The following is a 23,835-nucleotide window of genomic DNA, read 5'->3' as shown; positions in this document are numbered from 1 at the left end:
AAAATGCGACCTTGGGATTTGACGTGCAGGGGAATCTATAGATTCTGACATTTTACACGGAGTCTATGGGTCACACCGTGGTACCTGAGGTTTTACCGCATGGGGTTTGCTAAATTGAATAGCTCCAGTTAAACTCCACACCTAATTGTATATGACTGTAAACCTCTGCACATTTTAAATCTACCCCACCTACAGTGCAGCATGGTATATCAGTTGGAGGGGACGTGCAGCATTGTATATCTGACACAGCGGGGGCATTGTAAATCTGGCACTGTGGGGGCATTGTATATCTAGCACTGTGGTGGCAATGTATATCTGGCACTGTGGGGGCAATGTATATCTGGCACTGTGGGGGCAATGTATATCTGGCACTGTGGGGGCAATGTATATCTGGCACTGTGGGGGCAATGTATATCTGGCACTGTGGGGGGCATTGTATGTCTGGCACTGTGGAGGCATTGTATATCTGGCACTGTGGGGGCAATGTATATCTGACACAGCGGGGGCATTGTATATCTGGCACAGTGGGGCATTGTATATCTGGCACTGTGGGGGCAATGTATATCTGGCACAGTGGGGTATTGTAAATCTGGAACTGTGGGGGCATTGTATATCTACCACAGTGGGGGCAATCTATATCTGGCACTGTGGGGGCAATGTATATCTGACAGCGGGGGCAATGTATATCTGGCACTGTGGGGGCAATGTATATCTGACACAGCGGGGGTATTGTATATCTGGCACAGTGAGGCATTGTATATCTGGCACTGTGGGGGCAATGTATATCTGGCACTGTGGGGGCAATGTATATCTAACACTGTGGGGGCAATGTATATCTGGCACAGTGGGGCATTGTAAATCTGGCACTGTGGGGGCATTGTATATCTAGCACTGTGGGGGCAATGTATATCTGGCACTGTGGGGGCAATGTATATCTGGCACTGTGGGGGCAATGTATATCTGGCACTGTGGGGGGCATTGTATGTCTGGCACTGTGGGGGCATTGTATGTCTGGCACTGTGGGGGCAACGTATATATAGCACTGTGGGGGCAATGTATATATCTGGCACAGTGGGGCATTGTAAATCTGGCACTGTGGGGGCAATGTATAGCTGGCACTGTGGGGGCATTGTAAATCTGGCACTGTGGGGCATTGTAAATCTGGCACTGTGGGGCATTGTAAATCTGGCACTGTGGGGGCATTGTATATCTACCACAGTGGGGGCAATGTATATCTGGCACTGTGGGGGCAATGTATATCTGACAGCGGGGGCAATGTATATCTGGCACTGTGGGGGAAATGTATATCTGACACAGCGGGGGCATTGTATATCTGGCACAGTGGGGCATTGTATATCTGGCACTGTGGGGGCAATGTATATCTGGCACTGTGGGGCATTGTATACTTGGCACTGTGGGGGCCATGTATATCTGGCACTGTGGGGGCATTGTATATCTGGCACTGTGGGGGCAATGTATATCTAGCACTGTGGGGGCAATGTATATCTGGCACAGTGGGGCATTGTAAATCTGGCACTGTGGGGGCATTGTATATCTGGCACTGTGGGGGCAATGTATATCTGGCACTGTGGGGGCAATGTATATCTGGCACTGTGGGGGCAATGTATATCTGGCACTGTGGGGGCAATGTATATCTGACACAGCGGGGGCATTGTATATCTGGCACAGCGGGGGCATTGTATATCTGGCAAAGTGGGGCATTGTATATCTGGCACTGTGGGGGCAATGTATATCTGGCACTGTGGGGGCAATGTATATCTGGCACTGTGGGGGGCATTGTATGTCTGGCACTGTGGGGGCATTGTATGTCTGGCACTGTGGGGGCAATGTATATATAGCACTGTGGGGGCAATGTATATATCTGGCACAGTGGGGCATTGTAAATCTGGCACTGTGGGGGCAATGTATAGCTGGCACTGTGGGGGCATTGTAAATCTGGCACTGTGGGGCATTGTAAATCTGGCACTGTGGGGCATTGTAAATCTGGCACTGTGGGGGCATTGTATATCTACCACAGTGGGGGCAATGTATATCTGGCACTGTGGGGGCAATGTATATCTGACAGCGGGGGCAATGTATATCTGGCACTGTGGGGGAAATGTATATCTGACACAGCGGGGGCATTGTATATCTGGCACAGTGGGGCATTGTATATCTGGCACTGTGGGGGCAATGTATATCTGGCACTGTGGGGCATTGTATACTTGGCACTGTGGGGGCCATGTATATCTGGCACTGTGGGGGCAATGTATATCTAGCACTGTGGGGGCAATGTATATCTGGCACAGTGGGGCATTGTAAATCTGGCACTGTGGGGGCATTGTATATCTGGCACTGTGGGGGCATTGTATATCTGGCACTGTGGGGGCAATGTATATCTGGCACTGTGGGGGCAATGTATATCTGGCACTGTGGGGGCAATGTATATCTGGCACTGTGGGGGCAATGTATATCTGACACAGCGGGGGCATTGTATATCTGGCACAGCGGGGGCATTGTATATCTGGCAAAGTGGGGCATTGTATATCTGGCACTGTGGGGGCAATGTATATCTGGCACTGTGGGGGCAATGTATATCTGGCACTGTGGGGGGCATTGTATGTCTGGCACTGTGGGGGCATTGTATGTCTGGCACTGTGGGGGCAATGTATATATAGCACTGTGGGGGCAATGTATATATCTGGCACAGTGGGGCATTGTAAATCTGGCACTGTGGGGGCATTGTATATCTAGCACTGTGGGGGCAATATATAGCTGGCACTGTGGGGGCAATGTATATCTGACAGCGGGGGCAATGTATATCTGGCACTGTGGGGCATTGTATATCTGGCACAGTGGGGCATTGTATATCTGGCACTGTGGGGGCAATGTATATATGGCACTGTGGGGGCAATGTATATATGGCACTGTGGGGCATTGATATCTGGCACTGTGGGGCCATTGTAGATCTAGCACTGTGGGGGAATTGTAGATCTGGCACTGTGGGGGCATTGTATATCTGGCACAGTGGGGCATTGTATATCTGGCACAGTGGGGCATTGGATATCTGGCACTGTGGGGGCATTGTATATCTGGCACTGTGGGGGCAATGTATATATGGCACTGTGAGGGCAATGTATATCTAGCACTGTGGGGCATTGGATATCTGGCACTGTGCGGGCATTGTATATCTGACACAGTGGGGGCATTGTATATCTGGCACAGTGGGGCATTGTATATCTGGCACTGTGGGGGCAATGTATATCTGACACAGCGGGGGCAATGTATATCTGGCACTGTGGGGGCAATGTATATCTGACACAGCGGGGGCATTGTACATCTGGCACAGTGGGGCATTGTATATCTGGCACTGTGGGGGCAATGTATATCTGTGGGGGCAATGTATATCTGGCACTATTGGGGTCATATGTGTATCTGGCTCCCCCATATGTGTACCACGCCCCCATTTTTCATTGGTCACGCCCCTTGTGGCATTTGGCCACGCCCATTTTCGATGCGCACACCTTCGGCGCGCCCACACACAGTACCTGTAAGACATTTTTTCTACTTGCACCACTGCTCTTCGCAACCCCGGTCCTCCCTCTCATAGGAAGACTGAAAGTTTTTCCGAATACAGGTGTGTCCATTGTTATTGTTGCCGCAATGCGTTCACATGGGCGCACGCATTGCAGCACCACTATGATATGCTGTATACGCTCGCACCCGTGGTTTTACCCTATACTGTGTATCTGTCTTGGGTGCACCTGCGCGCCAACAACAATAAAGGACACAGCTGTACGCTGAATACTAGTGTCAAAGTCAGAAAAATATCACGCTGCACGTTGCCATATATTCACCTCATGCGCGTGCCTGCTGCACGTGCACATTCTCTCCCGTGCGTGCGGATACTCGCAGCCGCCCATGGCGCCTCGGCCATGCGCTCGAGCGCATGGTATGTGCATTTACGGTAGACTTTGTGTGCGTCTAGCGGGCGACTCAATCGTTTAATGATAGAACCAAATAGCATGTTTTATAGGTAATGTTCCCTTTAGTAATAACTGTAAGTTTGTTTAATGTGACTTGTTCACGGACTTGGGAATCCCTCTTTGCGTGGTACAAAGGGTCTGTTTAAGGTTGAACAGTGGTGTCTGGTACCTAACCGAAGAGTATTTTAATAGCAATAATCCGGTGTTGGTTAGGTAAAGATTAATCGCTCCTGCGTGTAGTTATGACCATTAGTAGTTTCTGGACATATTCTATATTTGCAGTTCATTATCCATGCAGCGGGAATCCGGAGATTCCCACCCACCTGAGCTGTTTGAAATAGTCACAGCCCACCTGTTCAAACTAACCTATGACCTTTTGATATAGTGCAGAGAGACATTCCTGTGTCCAATGAACAATAAGGTTGTAGGGCCCTTTGAAGTACACTGTATGTTGTGTATATATGGGTCACTGTCCCCAGACCGGCCAGTACTCTCTCTTCAACAGTTATCGCTGATAATTGGAGGACTGGATTCCGGTTGCGCCTGCGAGTGTTCCCCGTATGGTATGTTTCTCTGTTGCCACTTTGTTACCCGTGTAATGTTAGCCATTCATTCTTAGTCTATGTATTTGTATTTGCGATTGTTTACTATTTGCGTATATTTCTGTCTAGATATCCTGTTAGAATGATATGTTAGCCTGTAGTGTATGACTTGTTAACTGTTTCTCTTTTCGATATAACTAAAAGCTCGTTAGTAAAGGTGTTGGATTCTTAGCACGGTATCGTGTGTTCATTACATTGCAGTGGGTAATAGGAGCGATCACGATCGCTCAATCAGCTTTAGTGTTAACTAGGTTAAACAGCGTTATATCGCTACAGTGTTTCAGTACAAGATTTACAGTATAAGGGTATCCTTTCTGTGTGTTACATTCAAGGTTTACTGATTGTCATCTTGTGAGCGTCAGCGCCGCTCGTGATCTCCTCGTGGTCTCGAGCGTCCGCTATGCTGATAGCGTAGCATTACGGTTGTCGCTCGCCTATAGCGTGCTCGACACCACGCATTAAGCTGTGAGCGAGCGTGCCGCATGTGCGTCTCGATCACGGCCGAGCGTATGCTACGCTAAGTGCGTACCCTTACGGTACCCCATACGCCAATTGCGTACTGTGTCTCTTAACCTTTTATAGTGTTTAATATAGGATAAGAATTAGGCTTTATCAATTGGGGGCTCCTCCGCTCTTCACATATCTGCACTAGGTAACTTTAGCAGACATTATCGGTCAGCAAAGGGCGGGAAGGTGGTATCCCTCGTAGTGCTGACCAGATAAGCGTCCGCTTCGCTTAGTAAGGAGTGGTGAAGGAATCCGGAACCGGAGGTAAGAACAATACGCTATTATCTTTTAAAACTGTATTATTTCTGTTTTTGCATACGCACACACACATGCACGCACACATCTACATTGTTGCAGCTCACTTTCTTGTTGCCATTAGAATTGATTATTAGACACGTGCTGAAGAAATCTGGTGCTATTTAGTTGAGATTAAATAGGATAATTTTTAAGGGAATAATTGTAAAGGACACGCACACAGCATAGCAAATACTGTGTGGTGTACGGTAAGCGATCATAGTTGAATATCGTTTACATTGATAGAAGCGTGTTGATTGTGTCGCTGTGGGCATATCTGCACTTTGTGCATACGTGTCTCGGACAACGTGCGAGATCACGTACGTGACGCAAAGGCATACGCACGTGGCGTGTTTTACGCAACGGAGCGTACGGATACGCCCACTGAGACTCAAATCACACAATAACCTTGTTTAGGGTGGGCGGTATAGTACAGCCACCTGATAATAGCACACGGTTGTTCAGTTTTTCCAAAAAGTATTAGTTAAAAGAAAACCTTTTTCTACTGCAAAACCCAGGGATTAGACCCCTACCTGTATGAAAGGAATTTCTGTACAGAAAAAGATCAGTGTGTATATGAGTGAGTAGGAGTGAGTGTGGAACTTAAGGTATTATTTTTGTGAACCCACAAATCGGGATCCCGTCGGAGACCACATCAGGTGAGTGGACACTTGGTGGCGTGGGACTAGCTCACCCGCGTTAACATTGTATAAGGTAAAGGAGCAAGTAGTTTCCGCAGACAAAAGGACTGCGAGGTATTTAAGCGCAGCCCCGGGGGTTTGGCGTAGCACCCATATAGTCAAGTTAAAGCTCCGGCTGAAGGTTTCGCAGCCTAAACAATCGATTCCGCTGGTCGTAAGGCGGATAAGTAATAGTTACTTATACGCAGTGCGACTGTACCGCACGTAATTGTGTGCATTAGTTTGTTACCTTGATACCCATTAAAAATTTACTGTGGGATCATAAACGCTATTTGTACATTCTAACGTGATTTGTGTAGGTGTTTGTTATTTTAAGGGAGTTTCGCTGTTCACTCAGGAAATCTCTAACAACCAATACTTACTGGGGAGGGTAGCATACTCCCACGCGCCCCAGTAAATAGAGGTTACAGGACGGAAGTGAGTGAAGGCACTAGTTGAACTTTCACCGTCGCCTTACCGCGGGCAAGTTGGTCTGTTTGTAAGAATTAGCTAAGACAGCAATATCTGCAAACGATGGGGGCCAGTTGTTCAAAGAAGGGACGTCCAACAAGGGTTCACGTTGGCAGTTGCTGGCCCAAAGGGTCCGCACGGTATATAATGTGTGAAAAATACGGATCACACACACAGGTATTATGCAAAGAATGGGAACGTATGACAGAGGATGATGGGGAACAGTTTCCCCGGGTAGGCAGTCTGAACCCTGATGTATTGCAGAATCTAAGAAAAAGGATAGGTCTAATAAAATCTGCAAAGCAGAGGATTAGACATTATGATTGTTTACACATATGGCAACAGGAAAGTGAAATACAACAGGAATTAGCTCAGAAAGCAATTCCAAATCCAGGTAGAAATCTAGTAGCAACGGCACCACCACCATATATAGTAGGGGACAAAGTGGCTATAGAGAATGACATGCGGGTGTACGATAAGAGTGCACTTAATCAATGTAGTAGTGGTAAGGTTAAGATAAAAGTTAATGCAAATGTTGATACTAACGCTAACCCATGCAAGTTGTATCCTATGTTAAACTTCCCCCAGGAATACGACCAAGAAGATGAGCCCACTACGATTTCAGCTCTCTCTCTAGCGGCCACCATAAGCGATACTTCATTGGGCATCGCCCAACCAGTAAGATTGGCATCTAAAGCCCATAGCTCAGGGACAGGTGAGGTTGTGTCTACAGGTAAGTACGACACTGTACAATATGCTGAAACTATTGCACCATACACTGAAGAATCAAACCAGAGTGAAGTAATTAATATTAACCCTGTTAGAGTAATAGCGGTCCCCAATGGTAAGACTGACACAAATGGAGCCACACCCATTAGGAATATTGCAATGCACTGTCCCTGGTCTCGAGCAGAATTAAGAACAATTTTGTCTGAATTTCCTGATCCCAGAAAAGATTTAGCCGCATGTCAGAGGTTCATTAAGGACCTAGGTAACTCCACTGAACCTAACAACAAAGATTGGCGGACACTACTGCGGGCATGTCTGCCCTCTAGTATTGACCCCATAAAGTTTATAGCCGACTGTAAATTAGATGAGGAGGTACCCCTTACGGATGAATATAATCAAGACAATGTAACCAGAATCAATCTGCAGTTGGGAATATACTTCCCAGCTGTAGTAAAATGGAACAAAATATTCTCCATTAAACAAATGGAAGGGGAAACTGCCCCTGACTATTTCCACAGAGCATTGGAGGAAATGGCTAAATATACTGGGATCGTGGACATTGAGGCAAATATACACCATAGAGAGGTAGCGGTGTCCGTCTTGATGGACGGTTTAAAGGAGGTATTAAGGAGTAGAGTACAAACTACTCAACCTAACTGGAGAGGTATGTCGGTGGCCGCCTTAAGAGAGACTGCTGTTGGGCACGACAGGAACATCACAAGACGCAGGGAGTCACAAAGTGATAGACTGATGGCAATAAGTATCCAGGCCCTTACAACAAGGCCGCCTCAGTCCCGATCACAGACCCCTGGTGGTAAGCCGCATGTGGTAAAATGTTACAATTGTAACAGGGAAGGACATTTTGCACGTAACTGTACAAATAACTCACATAATGCACATAAAAACCCTAGACAACGACATGACATACGAAATTGGGATCAAGGACCGCAGAGAAGGAGTTATGAGCCACACGCAGGGGAAACAAGAAGGTATCCCCCAAAAAGAGACTGGCAAGTCTCTGATAATACCCATTTACCCCCTTCACAGGTAATAGCTGCCACTGCAATGCAGGGAGGTCACCACGCACCATAGGGGTGTGGTCACACCTGTAATCTGCAGCCAGTGAAATTGATTGCGAGCCTTGGAAGTGAACCCGAGGTTACAATTGATGTAGCTGGTAAATCTCTAAATTTCCTTGTAGATACGGGGGCGGCCAAGTCAGTGATAAATTCGACCGTGGGCATGAGAACCACTGGTAAAACAATTCCAGCCATGGGAGTAACAGGAGTAGTACGACAATACCCTTTAAGCAAACCAACAGAGGTTACGATAGGGCCTTTGCATACCAAGCATTCTTTTCTGCTGGCTGCATCGGCTCCGACTAATCTCTTAGGGAGAGATTTACTGTGCAAAATGGGATGCGTCATATATTGTACTCCTGAAGGTGTGTTCTTGGACATACCCGAAAACCACGCTCAGGAAGCACAAGATATGTTAGACTCCCCAACAAGATTAATGTCACACACTGTTGTTGTAAATAGGTGTCCGTCCAAGGTAGAAGAAATGATTTCCCAGATACCGGAGTCACTTTGGACCAAAGATGGACAAGACACTGGATTGATGGCAAATGTAGCCCCAGTAGTTGTGCAAGTAAAAGATGGTAGGATAGCTCCAAAAATCCCACAGTACCCTCTGAAGCCAGAGGTGGAGTTAGGAGTTTACCCTGTAATAGAGCGCTTGCTACAACAGGGCATTCTGGTAAGGACGTCCAGCACTGCCAATAGTCCCATCTTCCCTGTTAAAAAGAGTGGGGGCAGGGGTTATAGATTAGTGCGGGATCTAAGAGGGATCAACAAAATAGTGGAGAGTCAATTCCCCGTAGTGCCTAATCCAGCTGTCATCCTAATGCAAATCCCTCCCACTGCCAAATTTTTCACTGTAATTGACCTCTGCTCCGCTTTCTTCTCGGTACCTCTGCACACTGACAGTCAATACTTATTTGCATTCACATACAGAGGAGTCCAATATACATGGACTCGCTTACCACAAGGTTTCATAGACAGTCCAAGTATTTTCTCACAAGCTCTGCATGATTGTTTACAGTCTTTCCAACCAGAGAGTGGATCAGTATTGATCCAGTACGTGGACGATTTACTACTGTGTTCAGATTCACTGGAAGCGTCCCTGAGAGATACGAAACAGCTCCTGTTTCATCTTTCAGACACAGGACACAAGGTTTCCAAAGACAAGTTGCAATTATGCCAGACCCGTGTGAAGTATTTGGGACACTGTCTAACACAAGGACTGAGACACCTTACCGCTGATAGAATTCAAGCAATTCGTGACATGACCCTGCCACTAACCCAGCAACAGATTAGAACGTTTTTAGGAATGTGTGGGTATTGCCGTAACTGGATCCCAGGTTTTTCCATACTGGCCTTACCTTTGCAGGAGATGGTCTCATCAAGCAAACCTGATCGGATTTCGCACACAGACGAATCCGAGATGGCATTTGAGAGACTTAAACAGTGCCTAACACAGGCACCGGCATTAGGTATGCCTGACTATGGGAAACCCTTTGAGCTGTACGGAACAGAAAGTGCTGGTTGCGCAGCAGGCGTCCTAACCCAAAAGCACGGTGATGCCAGCAGGCCGGTAGCATACTACAGCGCTCAGCTAGATACGGTAGCGCGATCCCTCCCCACATGCTTGCGAAGTGTTGCTGCGATAGCATTGCTAGTAACAAAAAGCGAAGATGTAGTGCTAGGACACAACCTCACAATCCATACACCGCATGCAGTGTCAGCCTTGCTAAATTCGGCTCAAACCAGACACGTCTCATCAGCGCGGTTCACAAGATGGAAATTGGCATTGATGGCCCCCGTAAACATCACCATAAAGAGATGCAGCGCATTAAATCCTGCAACGTATCTCCCAGGTGTGCCTGGACAGGCACAAAGGGTGGAGGATGAGAGTAATGGTGAAGGAGGATTTAGTATAGGAAAAGACATGCATGATTGTATGGAATATTTGACCCAAAATTTCACGGCAAGGCCTGACATCAGTGACAACCCACTGGAAGATGTAGATTTTACTTTCTACACTGACGGTAGTTGTCACAGACAGACGGACTCGGGAGACTTGTGTACTGGATACGCAGTCGTAGATGACCAAGGCACCATAGAAGCAGAACCGCTAGGCCCACCTCACTCAGCCCAGGTTGCTGAACTGGTTGCCCTAACCAGAGCATGTGAATTGGCTAAGGGCAAATCAGCCAATATCTATACCGATTCTAGATACGCCTTCGGGGTAGTCCATGATTTCGGAGCCCTATGGCGCCTCAGAAATTTCATGACGGCAGCTGGTACACCGGTAGCGCATGCAGCTCACATCAAAAGGCTTCTAACAGCGATACAGGAACCCGACAGAGTGGCTGTTATCAAGTGTAAAGCACACACATATAGCCAAGACCCGGTATCACTTGGTAACAGCCGAGCAGACGAAGCTGCTAAGTTAGCAGCTGGTACCCCCAGACAGACAGACACCACACAACTGATGGTATTTAATACCGTCAACACACAGAAATTGTGTGAAATGCAAAATTTGTGTTCCACACAGGAAAAGGCAGTTTGGAGGGCAAAAGGATATGGCCAGGAGTCCTTAGGACTCTGGACAGATGGGCAGGGTAAACCAGTGGCACCCAGAGCATACCTTCCAAGTTTAGCGGAAGCAGCACATGGGCTGACTCATCTAGGCAAGGAAGGGATGTGCAAGTTGGTAAGAGCATATTGGTGCGCCCCAGGATTCTCTTCCCATGCGGGAAAAAGGGCAATGACATGCCTCACCTGCTTGAGGAAGAATATCGGAAAGGCAATACCAACAGAACCATCTCATATCCCACCTACAGACGGCCCTTTTCAGGTAATACAAATTGATTTCATACAATTACCCCCTTGTCGAAATTTGAAGTATGTGCTAGTTTGTATAGATGTGTTTTCAAACTGGGTCGAAGCATTTCCTGCGGCCACAAATACCGCTATGTTTACTGCTAAGAAAATTGTGCAGGAATTTGTGTGTAGATACGGTATCCCTAGAATAATTGAAAGTGATAGGGGTACCCATTTTACAGGTGATGTCTTTCAAGGAATGTGTAAGTTGATGGGAATTGATAGTAAGCTGCACACTCCGTACCGCCCCCAGGCGAGTGCGAAGGTAGAAAGAGTGAACAGCACTATTAAAAATAAATTGAGCAAAGTTATGGCAGAAACAGGATTGACATGGCCAGAAGCTTTGCCCATTGTATTATACAGCATCAGAACCACTCCCAGGTCCCCTCTTAATCTGTCCCCCTTTGAAATTCTGTTCGGTCGACAACCGCATGTTATGATTAACCCTCAGGATGATTTGAAGTGTAACAATGAAGTGACTGTAAAATACCTGGTTAAGATGAGTAAACAGCTAAGGAATCAGAATGACAATTTGAAGTTGGTGATTCCTGATCTGCCAGATAGTAATTGTCATGACATTGAACCTGGGGATTATGTAATGATACGGAATTTTCTACGCTCAGGTTGCCTTATTGACAGATGGGAAGGACCATACCAAGTCTTATTGATTAGCACGACAGCATTGAAGGTTGCCGAGAGAGAGACTTGGGTTCATTCGTCCCATTGTAAGAAGGTTGCTGATCCAGAGAGGTCTCGTGATAAAGAACAGACGGTAGAGGAAGTTGTATCACTGGAGTGTTTGTTTCAGGAAGAGTGAAACGGCACCTGAGCATTGAGAATAATAAGATCGGAGGCAGTTGTCGATCCCCTGTTCCCTTTTATTGTTTTTCTCCACTTCCCATCCCATCTCCCTCAATTATTTCTTTCCCCCTTCTCATTTTTCTCCATTTCCTCCTATAAGATGGACTTGCCCCAAGAGACTGTGATCCGGATTTTCCTGTTGACCATGATGTTGACCAGAGCAGTCTGTTCCGGCGAGAGTACCATGGAGGTCGAGAGAGGTTCTGGAATGGGTTCCGATGACAGAGATGGAGGCGTAGATTTCCAAGAACAACGTAATCACTGAGTAAAGGCGAGTATCAGAAAACGATCTGGTAGCATTGACAATAGAAGGAATTGTGAAGGATTGTTAGCTGAAGAAAACTGCATCTGTAGGCATTGTGATAACTTAGTTGAGGATGGGTGCATCAAGAAATGTCAGTCCAGTTTTAACATTAACATGGACCGGCATCCATTGGGTGACTATCACTCATTAGTGGGTAAGGTGTTAAACCAAACAGACTGTTGGGTATGCTCTCAAGTACCTCAAGGTCACAGCAAGTCAGGACTAGTACCATTTCCTTTAACGATAGGGGAGGTACTTGAGTTAAGTGGTGGGAGGCCGGTGGACAAGAGGTTTAACATCTCTAGTCCTCCTAGTTTGAAGCTCCACCAATATCATGTGGATAGGTCCTTAGTGTGTTTTAACATTTCCAATCCCCGAAAGCCGGGAAATTGGGAAGTGTCATGGAATAACAAAACCATGACCTTTTCATATAGAGCCGATAGAATGCCTACAGATACAGAGCTTATACGCCACATAGCCGATAGTGGAAAATATTTCCGATATAGGTATACCCTAGGAAGTAGGACCATAAGAGTTGGAGAAGTATCACCAGGATACTGTGCACATATCATACAACCGGATACGTGTACTAAACAGATGGAAGAATTAGGGCTAGGAGAGTTCACATGGAAAATTTGTAATATGGTAATGTCCTACTCCGTCCCATATGTTCTCCCCGATGATGCATACTTCATATGCGGGAGGAAGGCGTATAAGTGGCTTGCCCCAAACTCAGAAGGGTTATGTTATATTGGAAAAGTACTGCCTGAGGTAATGACTTTATCCCACACTAAAATGAAGGATATTCACCGCAGTGCCCAAGCTCCTTATACTCACACTCATTACGAACACATCGTTAAACGGCACCTGATAGGAAGAACAGAGCATCCGGCTTCTGACCTGATCCATGAATCCACCGGGATTCAATTCCTAATCGCGTTAGATATCACTCGTACCGCCAGAGGAGTGATAAATTATAAATATATATCTGCGCTTGCAAATTTATTAGACAATATCACCGAAATGTATGACGACACCTTCAGGTACACTGGGAGAGAGTTACAAGCCTACAAAACAGAACTGGTTCAGCATAGGATGATTCTCAATTATCTCACGGCTGTGACAGGCGGGTATTGTGTTACCCTAGCGACTCAGTATGGAATAAAGTGCTGCACGTACATTACAAAAGGCACTGAGGACCCAGCCGAGGTCATAGACCAAAAGATGGATGACATTTTGCAATTAAAATGGGAGTTCCGAAGGAAACAGAATCTCACCCTTGCTGCTGTGGGTAATGAGCTGACCAGTTGGGTGTCATGGTTGAACCCACGAAATTGGTTCTCTGGTTTAGGAGAATGGGCCCAAGGTATTATCATGGATGTAGGGAAATTTCTTCTGTGTATTCTGGGTGTCATCATATTGGTCGGTCTGATATTTAGATGCGTCAGGGTTTTAACAAAGTGTAAACGTAGCGCCCGAGTGATGAGTTTAAGAAGTGAAGATACTGTAATAACAACGACTGATTTGATTTATGACCCAACAATAGAGACAATGTTGTGATGAAAATGTGATTCCACGGTCCGTTTCTTTCACCCGTTTCTCCTTTGTTTTCCTCCAAGGTACAAAGACATCCGCTTGGAAGAAGAATTTGATAACCTTTTACACAGACCATTGATGGACAATGCCATAGACCCCCAATATCCCTAGCGATTTTAAAATTCTACGATAGCCCAACACTTTTGTAAGTCTATGGACATTGAGAAAGCTTTTGCTCGCATTTTGGCAAAAGCCCAAGGAGACTACAGTCAACATGTACATCAAGACAAGACATCAGACAAGACCTCAATCGGCAAATGTACATTAAACTCACATAGTTTACGACTGCATTTACCATAATTGCTTCTTATCTTCATCTCTACAACCTTCAGGTAATGACACACATAGTCGATAGGGAATATAGGCACAGATATCAGCACTCGCATATCCCCCCTATTCATGTATCATCAACTAAAATGTGCTCCCCCATTTTGTTGCAACCAAAAGCCGAAAAGAGCTCGGTAAAGTTTGACAGCCCATCCACAGACCCGTACCACGGGATAAGAAGGAATTCAAATGTATACTTCGCAATACCTCGAAGCTTGATTTAAAACACGTACGGCACGATGATACATGACCCCTCAAACATGGACTCATACATACATGCTTCTACTATCTCACTAGGTCATACCTTTTTCCCACCTTCTTCTCTTCTCCCTTACCCAATCATAGAAATGTATTATACATGACATATATTTTTCTCTTTTTGAACTGTTTTAGGAAGTGGCAGTTATTGGTGACTGCCAAAGGGTGGACTGTCAAAGTCAGAAAAATATCACGCTGCACGTTGCCATATATTCACCTCATGCGCGTGCCTGCTGCACGTGCACATTCTCTCCCGTGCGTGCGGATTCTCGCAGCTGCCCATGGCGCCTCGGCCATGCGCTCGAGCGCGTGGTATGTGCATTTACGGTAGACTTTGTGTGCGTCTAGCGGGCGACTCAATCGTTTAATGATAGAACCAAATAGCATGTTTTATAGGTAATGTTCCCTTTAGTAATAACTATAAGTTTGTTCAATGTGACTTGTTCACGGACTTGGGAATCCCTCTTTGCGTGGTACAAAGGGTCTGTTTAAGGTTGAACAGTGGTGTCTGGTACCTAACCGAAGAGTATTTTAATAGCAATAATCCGGTGTTGGTTAGGTAAAGATTAATCGCTCCTGCGTGTAGTTATGACCATTAGTAGTTTCTGGACATATTCTATATTTGCAGTTCATTATCCATGCGGCGGGAATCCGGAGATTCCCACCCACCTGAGCTGTTTGAAATAGTCACAGCCCACCTGTTCAAACTAACCTATGACCTTTTGATATAGTGCAGAGAGACATTCCTGTGTCCAATGAACAATAAGGTTGTAGGGCCCTTTGAAGTACACTGTATGTTGTGTATATAAGGGTCACTGTCCCCAGACCGGCCAGTACTCTCTCTTCAACAGTTATCGCTGATAATTGGAGGACTGGATTCCGGTTGCGCCTGCGAGTGTTCCCCGTATGGTATGTTTCTCTGTTGCCACTTTGTTACCCGTGTAATGTTAGCCATTCATTCTTAGTCTATGTATTTGTATTTGCGATTGTTTACTATTTGCGTATATTTCTGTCTAGATATCCTGTTAGAATTATATGTTAGCCTGTAGTGTATGACTTGTTAACTGTTTCTCTTTTCGATATAACTAAAAGCTCGTTAGTAAAGGTGTTGGATCCTTAGCACGGTATCGTGTGTTCATTACATTGCAGTGGGTAATAGGAGCGATCACGATCGCTCAATCAGCTTTAGTGTTAACTAGGTTAAACAGCGTTATATCGCTACAGTGTTTCAGTACAAGATTTACAGTATAAGGGTATCCTTTCTGTGTGTTACATTCAAGGTTTACTGATTGTCATCTTGTGAGCGTCAGCGCCGCTCGTGATCTCCTCGTGGTCTCGAGCGTCCGCTACGCTGATAGCGTAGCATTACGGTTGTCGCTCGCCAATAGCGTGCTCGACACCACGCATTAAGCTGTGAGCGAGCGTGCCGCATGTGCGTCTCGATCACGGCCGAGCGTATGCTACGCTAAGTGCGTACCCTTACGGTACCCCATACGCCAATTGCGTACTGTGTCTCTTAACCTTTTATAGTGTTTAATATAGGATAAGAATTAGGCTTTATCACTAGACAATGGTTCCGGTACTAAAAACATGCAAAAACTAGCATTTCCACATGTTTAATGCACATAACTACATCCCGTTTAATGGGTCCATGACGATTGATGAATAGGCCCCTGAAGAACTTGGGCCTAATTCATGTTTGTACGCTATGACTGATACTCACGCAAGTGAGCGATTGTCGGCAGACTGCGCATTTGCTGCGATTGCACTGTGCATGCATTAAGGTGCCGCTGCGATCCCGTTCGCAATGAGGATTGCATGGGAAAGTGATTGACAGGAAGTGACCATTTGGAGGCATTTCGGGTCATGTATCTGCCATCAGCTGTGGTCTCGTACATACAAACACGTCACCTGCCTCGCTACTGTGTAGCCATAGGACAACACTTACACCCGGTGTTCCTCATTTTTGCGTATAGGCTGAGAATCTGTGCAAAATTGCGAATGAGTGCTGGCGATGGCTCAGGTAGGTGTCTTTTTTAATTCCTGGCTGGCAGATTCACTTGCTAATATTAGCAGTGCCATAGCCTAGAAAATCTCACATGCTAAAACATGTGCATATAAAAAATTAATAAGGCCTTAAGTTATCAGTAATAACTTTCTTTGTATCTAAAATAATTATTATCATTTTAAAAAGGCAGAGAAATAATTCACTTATTTCATCATGTGACGATAGTATATTCTTGTACACTTGCTTAAACATGTTATGTAATTTAATAAATCTGATTAAAAAATATAGCAAATTAAAGGAGTGATTCAATTGTTTTGGATGCCCATCTAAAGTGCCCAAGAGCAATTTAATTGTTTTTGGCCCTGAGGCTGCACTTATCGTAACTTTCTGCTTACACCCTTCTCAGGTGTGAGCAGAAATCCACTTACCAAGGAAGAAGCCGCTTTATACGGCTAATCCCCTGCATTTGAGGTTAGAGAATGCGCCCATAGTGTCCAGCCAGTTGCACAAACAATTGAATAACTCCCATCATTATGGACGGTGGCTAGGGGCACCCAAAACAATGAAATCGTTCCCTAATTCTCATTCATCTACCTATAATGGGATAAATGTTTCTTGTAGTTTAAACCCAATGGTTAAAAAAACATTTATTTGTTAACTCACCAAAGGTTTCATGTTGTCTCGGTGTGAGGTACTTTTTACAAGCATATGGCAATCTAGAGTCACATTCAAAGCTATTCCAGGTGTGCTGTCCTACTGCGTCATATACTCCACAATGCTTCTCTTCAAAGGAATGAGAGGTGAAATCTACAAACAAATAGAATAATGTTCAATCAACTCAACTTGAAGTTTTTGTACGTTTTTAGCATATACACGCTCTAAACCCTAGTGTAACAGGAAGCACTGGGGATCCATATTTGTACACAATTGTTTATGACCCTAGGAATTGTGCACAGCTTTGAATCTCTTGAATTCAGGTTTAATAATAACTCTGAGTATTAGATGCACAGGAGAGGGGTGGCTGATTCCCTATATCCTCTGCCCTTTTCTGGGTACATTATCTTAATACAAGACAATAGCCATGTATGCTTCAGAACTAGCCACTACCACTAAATGCTCTGAAGTCTGCAACGGTTCCAGCATTGGACGGCTGAGTGTATACCTGTTACTGCTATTGAGGCCCCTCACTGATCAAACAAACAGCACATCCATGATCAGAATCCATCCAATGTTTCACTGTCCCGATTTATTGGAGCACTCCATGTTCTGAATATGTTACCCTGGATGTTTGTATTCCTAACACTAATCAGAACCTCATTTATAACTTTATTAAGTCAAGAAATGAAGGGGGTCATTTCGAGTTGATCGCACGTAGCAACTTTTTGCTGCCCGTGCGATCAACTAGACGCCGCCTATGGGGGAGTGTATTTCTGCATAGCAGGCCTGCGATCGCTTGTGCAGCCCTGCTATGCAAAAAAAGTTTCCTGTAAAAGAAGACCAGGGTAACAGTTACTTACCCTGTGCGATCGATTCAGCAATGCAGGTCCCGGAATTGACGTAAGACATCCGCCCTCCAAACGCCTGCGTTGGACTCGCCACTCCCCGAAAACGGTGAGTAGCTGTCCGGTTCCGCCTTCCTCCTGTCAATCTTCTTGCGGCCGCCGCTGCCACCACTTTCCTCACTAGCGGCGATGGCCGTCGACGGGCAACGACGCACCTGCACAATGCGGCTGCCGTGCATGCGCAGTTCCAACCCGATCGCACGGCTGCGAGGAAGCGGAATGACCCCCTAAGTGGACAGCATGACTAGAATGAATGTTTTAATGTTATTGGAATTAGTGTTCATAAAAATCCCATAAAGCCTGCTTGGTGTCACGCTGGAAGATCAGGCCAGCACTCGGTCACCGTCACCTCCACCATGTGCTAATAGGAAGTTGTGATAATCTACAGTATTAAAGATTATTTTGCTCATTATTTTGATCAGTATTTGCTCTATAGACTTGTATTTACATTTACATGTGCATATGCCTCTATCATAATGAGAAGTATAACTTGATTTCTCCACCTACACTATTGTATGAAAGGTAATAAAAAGGGAGACTATGGGCGGGAAGCTTCATAGCTAAAAATGTGGCCAAAACTCCAAAAAAGCTCCATAAGTGATATAGGGGATAATTCAGCATGGATCGCTGATCTGCTGAAATCTCTATGGAGCGACTTCAGCACATTCAGAGCGCAGTTTAAAACCCGGAGGGGCGGGAACGGGACATTTTAAGGGCGTGGTCCAGACAAAGGAGGCGTGTTTTGACCATTGGAGGGGCAGGTCGCTGTGGCTGCATGACGCCATACGCAGACGCAGTCATCAAAAAGATGGCGGGTAGCCATCTGACTACGCAGCTAAGCTGCGCAGGCAGAGTGCTACCCATAACATGCGACAACTTTGCTGCTTGGCAAAGCGGTTGCATGTTACCGGGGGGCAGGACCCAGCATGCGGGGCTGCCTTGCCATGTGCTGGGTGGCCCCCTACATGCTAGCAAAAAGAGTTGTAGTTTTGCTACTTTTAGCAAAACTACAACTCATGCTGAATTAGGCTCTTAGTCCAGAGCTTGGACCCTACAAGCATAATAGAAACATATGAGATTCTTATTGCAGACTCCCTTCAAATCAGATCCCCCCAACACCACACCCGCGCCCCCCTGTGGCGCACACATCAGCCAACACATGCGCAAAAGGACTTCTGGGTCATAAACCCAGAAGTCCTTCTATCGCATAGGACATGTAACGAATTGCACTATTCTGTGCAGTTGCTCGCCTACTCACTTGCTTCATTTTCCAGCTCCATAAAAAACCTCCTGGGACTTAGTGCGGCTTTCATCCAGTCGTGGCGGCTGTCTTTCCCTGCAGCTTCCAACATACTCGTTGGTTTCCATGTACAGTATTCCCTCCAGTGCTGGCTGCTGGACGCAGCCATGGCCGTCTGAATCAGGTGACTGCTCAACAACCAACAGGAGACCAACTTGCTGACACCTGCAGCCAATCCCTGCTCTCTCAGTATAAGGAAGATCCCTGCACACAGGACCTGCCTGTGCAATATTGTCCACAGCCTAGCTTCATGATTCCAAGTCTCCAGTGCAGATTCCCATCTCGCTGCACTCCTGGTTCCATAATCGGTTCCAGCCCAATATCCTGTATCATCGGTTACAACCCAATATTCTGTACCATTGGTTCCAGTCTGATACTCAACACCATCGGTTCTAATCCGATATCCAGTACCACCTGGGTTCCTGCCATTCCACTCATCAATAATATTCCAGAACCGGTACTGGACCCCGACCTGCACAAAACTCCCTTGAGGGTTTCCCTCACTGTGTGTGCACGCGCAGTGCGGCTCCTGCGTGTAAGCCCACTGCACAAGAGCTTCAGTATGCCAACGCATCGCTGATGCGTTCCTTACAGAAGTAGGCCCATAATGAGAAGTATAGTTCTTAGCACCTGAGGTGAAGCACATAATAACTGCATTTACCACTTTGATACCAATGTTGTATTACCTTTGGTTACTGATGTTAACCTTTGCATTTTCACCACTGTGTTCCTCCTGTTACTGCTATTTACCAATAAACCCATCAAGCTGGTTACCCGTGTTGCCTAACAGTCACTTTCACATCCACTGTGCACCTACTGTATTGTGACCACCATCCCAATAGGCTATATCAATAGTTTGCGAAAGACCTTACTGAGAAATGACGCACTATGCTGGCTGGCCGGACTGAGTCACACAATAACTGGAACTCATATGTGTAGGACTGTTTGGTCTAAAAAACACAGCACCAAGTTTATATCCCCAGTTCAGTCTGAGTCCCACCCTGGCTTTCTTTACCACCTATAGTCCCTCTGTTCGCTGCCCATTCCGTTTGACCTTAGTCTTTTAGTATTTTCTCTGCTGTACGCTGGCAGGATCCATTGGCAAAGAAGAAGCCAGAGAACATACAAGCTGGACACAGGGGTCACTGTCCTCGAACTCTGACCTGCAGTACTGGTCACACCAACCTCGGAACGGCCATGCACAGCACGTTTTCTATTCATATTGTGTGTGCATATGTGTGTGTATTTCTGCTAGCATGAGGCACCAGTGTACTTCTGCTTTTATGTATTTATTCTAGGATTTGTCACTCTGACCGTCCAACATTATGGTGGGGATGATGTGCTGACATAAAGGGGGGAATTCAAATGTTTGAAAAGTCAGTTGGGTGTCAATTGTGCTTTGGCCACTGATTTATAAAGCACAGTAGGGGAAGAACACTATCAAATGAAGATGACATGTACAGTACATTAACTTTTCTGCACGTTAAACATATCAAACCACGTACTGTACAATATTTACACATATATCATACTTGTTCTCCAGTTGATGAATGCAAGTGCTGTGCCATCTGACCACTGCCAGCCAACACTGCCATCTAGTTGGTTGAGGCCAATCCATAACATGACTCCAGTATGGTATAGCCTGTCTGTAATTAACCAATGAAAACATACAGTTACATATCAGCTTATTGCAGCACACTGGACAACCTGTTATTTTTCTTCAGAAAATGGAATATATATATATATATATATATATATATATATATATATATATATAAAGGTAGAACTGAGAGCTCTAAAACCTTGGATATGGAGTAACTATTGCAGATCTACAACTGATAGATGAGATTCTGAGTTGCACGTACAAATCTGACATTCGCGCAAATAGTCAATGTGGGTTATGCAGACCCGTGTTTTTTTGCAGCCGTGTGATCGGGTCTGAACTGCGCATGCGTGCGGGCTGCAATGCGCAGGTGCGTCACTGGGCGTCGGCGGCCGGCGCCGGGCATCGACGAAAACATTGAAGAAAGCTTTTGCAGCAGCGAACACATGAAGATTGACAGGAAGAGGCCATCGGGGGTGTCAACTCACCGTTTTCCGGGAGTGTCGAGGAAAACGCAGGCGTGCCCGGCCGTTTCCAGGGAGGGATCCTGCCGTCAGCTCCTGGACGGATCATCGCAGCGGGTGAGTAAGCCTTCAGCTGTGCAGAGACTGCACAAACTTTTTGTTTGCGCAGCTCTTTGCACAAGCGTTTGCAGCCCTGCACAGCAAATCCCCCCTCCCCTGTGGGCGGCGATTACCTGGTCGCAGCAGTGCAAAAAGTAGCCTGCGTGCGACCAGGTCTGAATTACCCCCACTGTCTTTAAACCGTGCATGCCTCTAAGTTGCTAAAAACTCCCACAGCGCATGTATCCAATGGCGTGTATGTAGAGAGGCACAGTTGTGACTGAGATGTATGGGCTCTGAAATGTATTGGGCATGTTGGACCAATACATGAATCTCATGATTGGACAGTCAATCTAGAGGGCTATACGCTGTTTAGGAGAGACAGACTAAATAAATAAAAAGGGTGGATGGGTGTGTCTTTATGTAAAGCCGTTTTAAAAACCTGATATACGGGAATATATTCAGGAGGGGACTGTAGACACTATCGAGACGTTATGGGTAGAAATTGCATGCAGGGATAAAGGAATTAAAAAGTTGGTATTGGGTGTATGCTATAGGCCGCCTGGTATTAATGTATCTGATGAGGAATTGTTACTGAAGCAAATTGAAAGAGCAGCAGGAGTAGGAGACATAGTAGTGATGGGAGATTTTAACTATCCAGAGATAAACTGGAAAAACGATTCATGTGATACTGCTAGGGGTAATATGTTTTTAAACACACTAAATGATAACTACTTAGTTCAACTAATTGAGGAACCAACTAGGTACAATGCAATCTTAGACCTGGTATTAACAAACAATGGGGATTTGGTATCAGGTATTATAGTAGGGGAACCCATAGGAAACAGCGACCACAATATGGTCACATTCAATATCAGTTTTCATAAACAGTCCTATACTGGCTCAACTAGGACTCTAAACTTTAGCAAAGCGAATTTTGAAAAGATGAGGGTATTTTTCAGGGATATTGAATGGGAAGGTTTGTTTCTAGGAAAAAATACTACGGAGAAATGGGATGTACTAAAATTCCTGCTAGCTAAAAATACTCTCAAATTTATTCCTACGAGCAGCAAAAAAAGGAATAAAAATCATAAACCGATGTGGCTTAACAAAAAGATAAAGGAACTTATGGGCAAGAAAAGGCGAGCATTTAAAAAATACAAATCTGACGGGGAAGCAGAGTCATTTCAGCACTATAAGGACTGTAACAAAATATGCAAAAAGGAAATAAGAGCGGCTAAAGTAGAAACTGAAAAACTAGTAGCAAAGGAAAGCAAAGCGAATCCCAAAATATTCTTTAAATACATTAATAGCAAGAGATTAAAGAAGGAGAGTATAGGCCCTTTAAAAGACAAGTTGGGAGTCTTAAGCAAAAATGATAATGACATTGCGGACACACTAAATTAGTTTTTTTCAACAGTATTTGTTAGAGAGGACCCAATTCAGGGACTAACACATAATCTCAATAATGAGAATATCCCACTGATAGGTACTTATTTAAGCGAGGAAGTAGTCTGTGACCGATTAAAACATTTAAAGATTAATAAGTCACCGGGTCCCGATGGTATACACCCAAGGGTTCTAATGGAGCTTCAATCTGAACTTGCAAAACCGCTATTTTTGATCTTTAAGGATTCAGTAATATCAGGTATGGTTCCCAAAGACTGGTGTATAGCGGAAGTAGTGCCTTTATTCAAAAAGGGAAGTAAAGCTGAACCAGGTAATTATAGACCAGTTAGTCTTACATCTATAGTGGGGAAAGTTTTGGAAGGTATTTTAAGAGATAGTATTCAGAAGTTCCTTGAAGTCATTAAGGTCATTAAAAGGAATCAACATGGATTTGTGAAGGACAGATCCTGTCAAACCAACTTACTTGGCTTTTATGAAACAGTAAGTTCAAACCTAGATCAGGGTAAAGAGGTGGATGTAATCTTTTTAGACTTTGCCAAAGCTTTCGATACTGTACCACACATGAGACTTATCTACAAGCTACAAGAATCAGGGCTAGGAAGCACAATATGCACTTGGAACAAAAATTGGTTAGATAATAGGGAGCAGCGCGTTGTGGTTAATGGATCTTTTTCAAATTGGACTGAAGTGTTAAGTGGTGTGCCACAAGGCTCAGTATTAGGACCGCTACTGTTCAATAGTTTCATTAACGACCTAACAGAAGGTCTAGAAAGCATGGTGTCAATTTTTGCAGATGATACCAATTTGAATAAAGTTATAAATGCGGA

The 23,835-nt window shown here is 45.2% G+C and overlaps 1 protein-coding gene across 7 annotated transcripts in view; it reads right to left on the bottom strand.

The window, feature by feature from the left end:
* The window catches only part of PLA2R1 (phospholipase A2 receptor 1), a 293,721-nt gene that overhangs the window by 210,697 nt on the left and 59,189 nt on the right, over positions 1–23,835 (bottom strand). For all 7 annotated transcript variants that reach the window (XM_063933659.1, XM_063933661.1, XM_063933656.1 and 4 more), the window contains exons 5-6: positions 20,965–21,078; positions 17,234–17,377 (exon numbers count right to left, since the gene is read on the bottom strand). In XM_063933659.1, the coding sequence (XP_063789729.1) occupies positions 17,234–17,377; positions 20,965–21,078 (258 nt within the window). The remainder of the gene's footprint in view (positions 1–17,233; positions 17,378–20,964; positions 21,079–23,835) is intronic.

Source organism: Pseudophryne corroboree, chromosome 7 (assembly GCF_028390025.1).
Source record: "Pseudophryne corroboree isolate aPseCor3 chromosome 7, aPseCor3.hap2, whole genome shotgun sequence".
Taxonomy (NCBI): domain Eukaryota; kingdom Metazoa; phylum Chordata; class Amphibia; order Anura; family Myobatrachidae; genus Pseudophryne; species Pseudophryne corroboree.
This window is presented reverse-complemented; position numbering and strand designations above follow the sequence as displayed.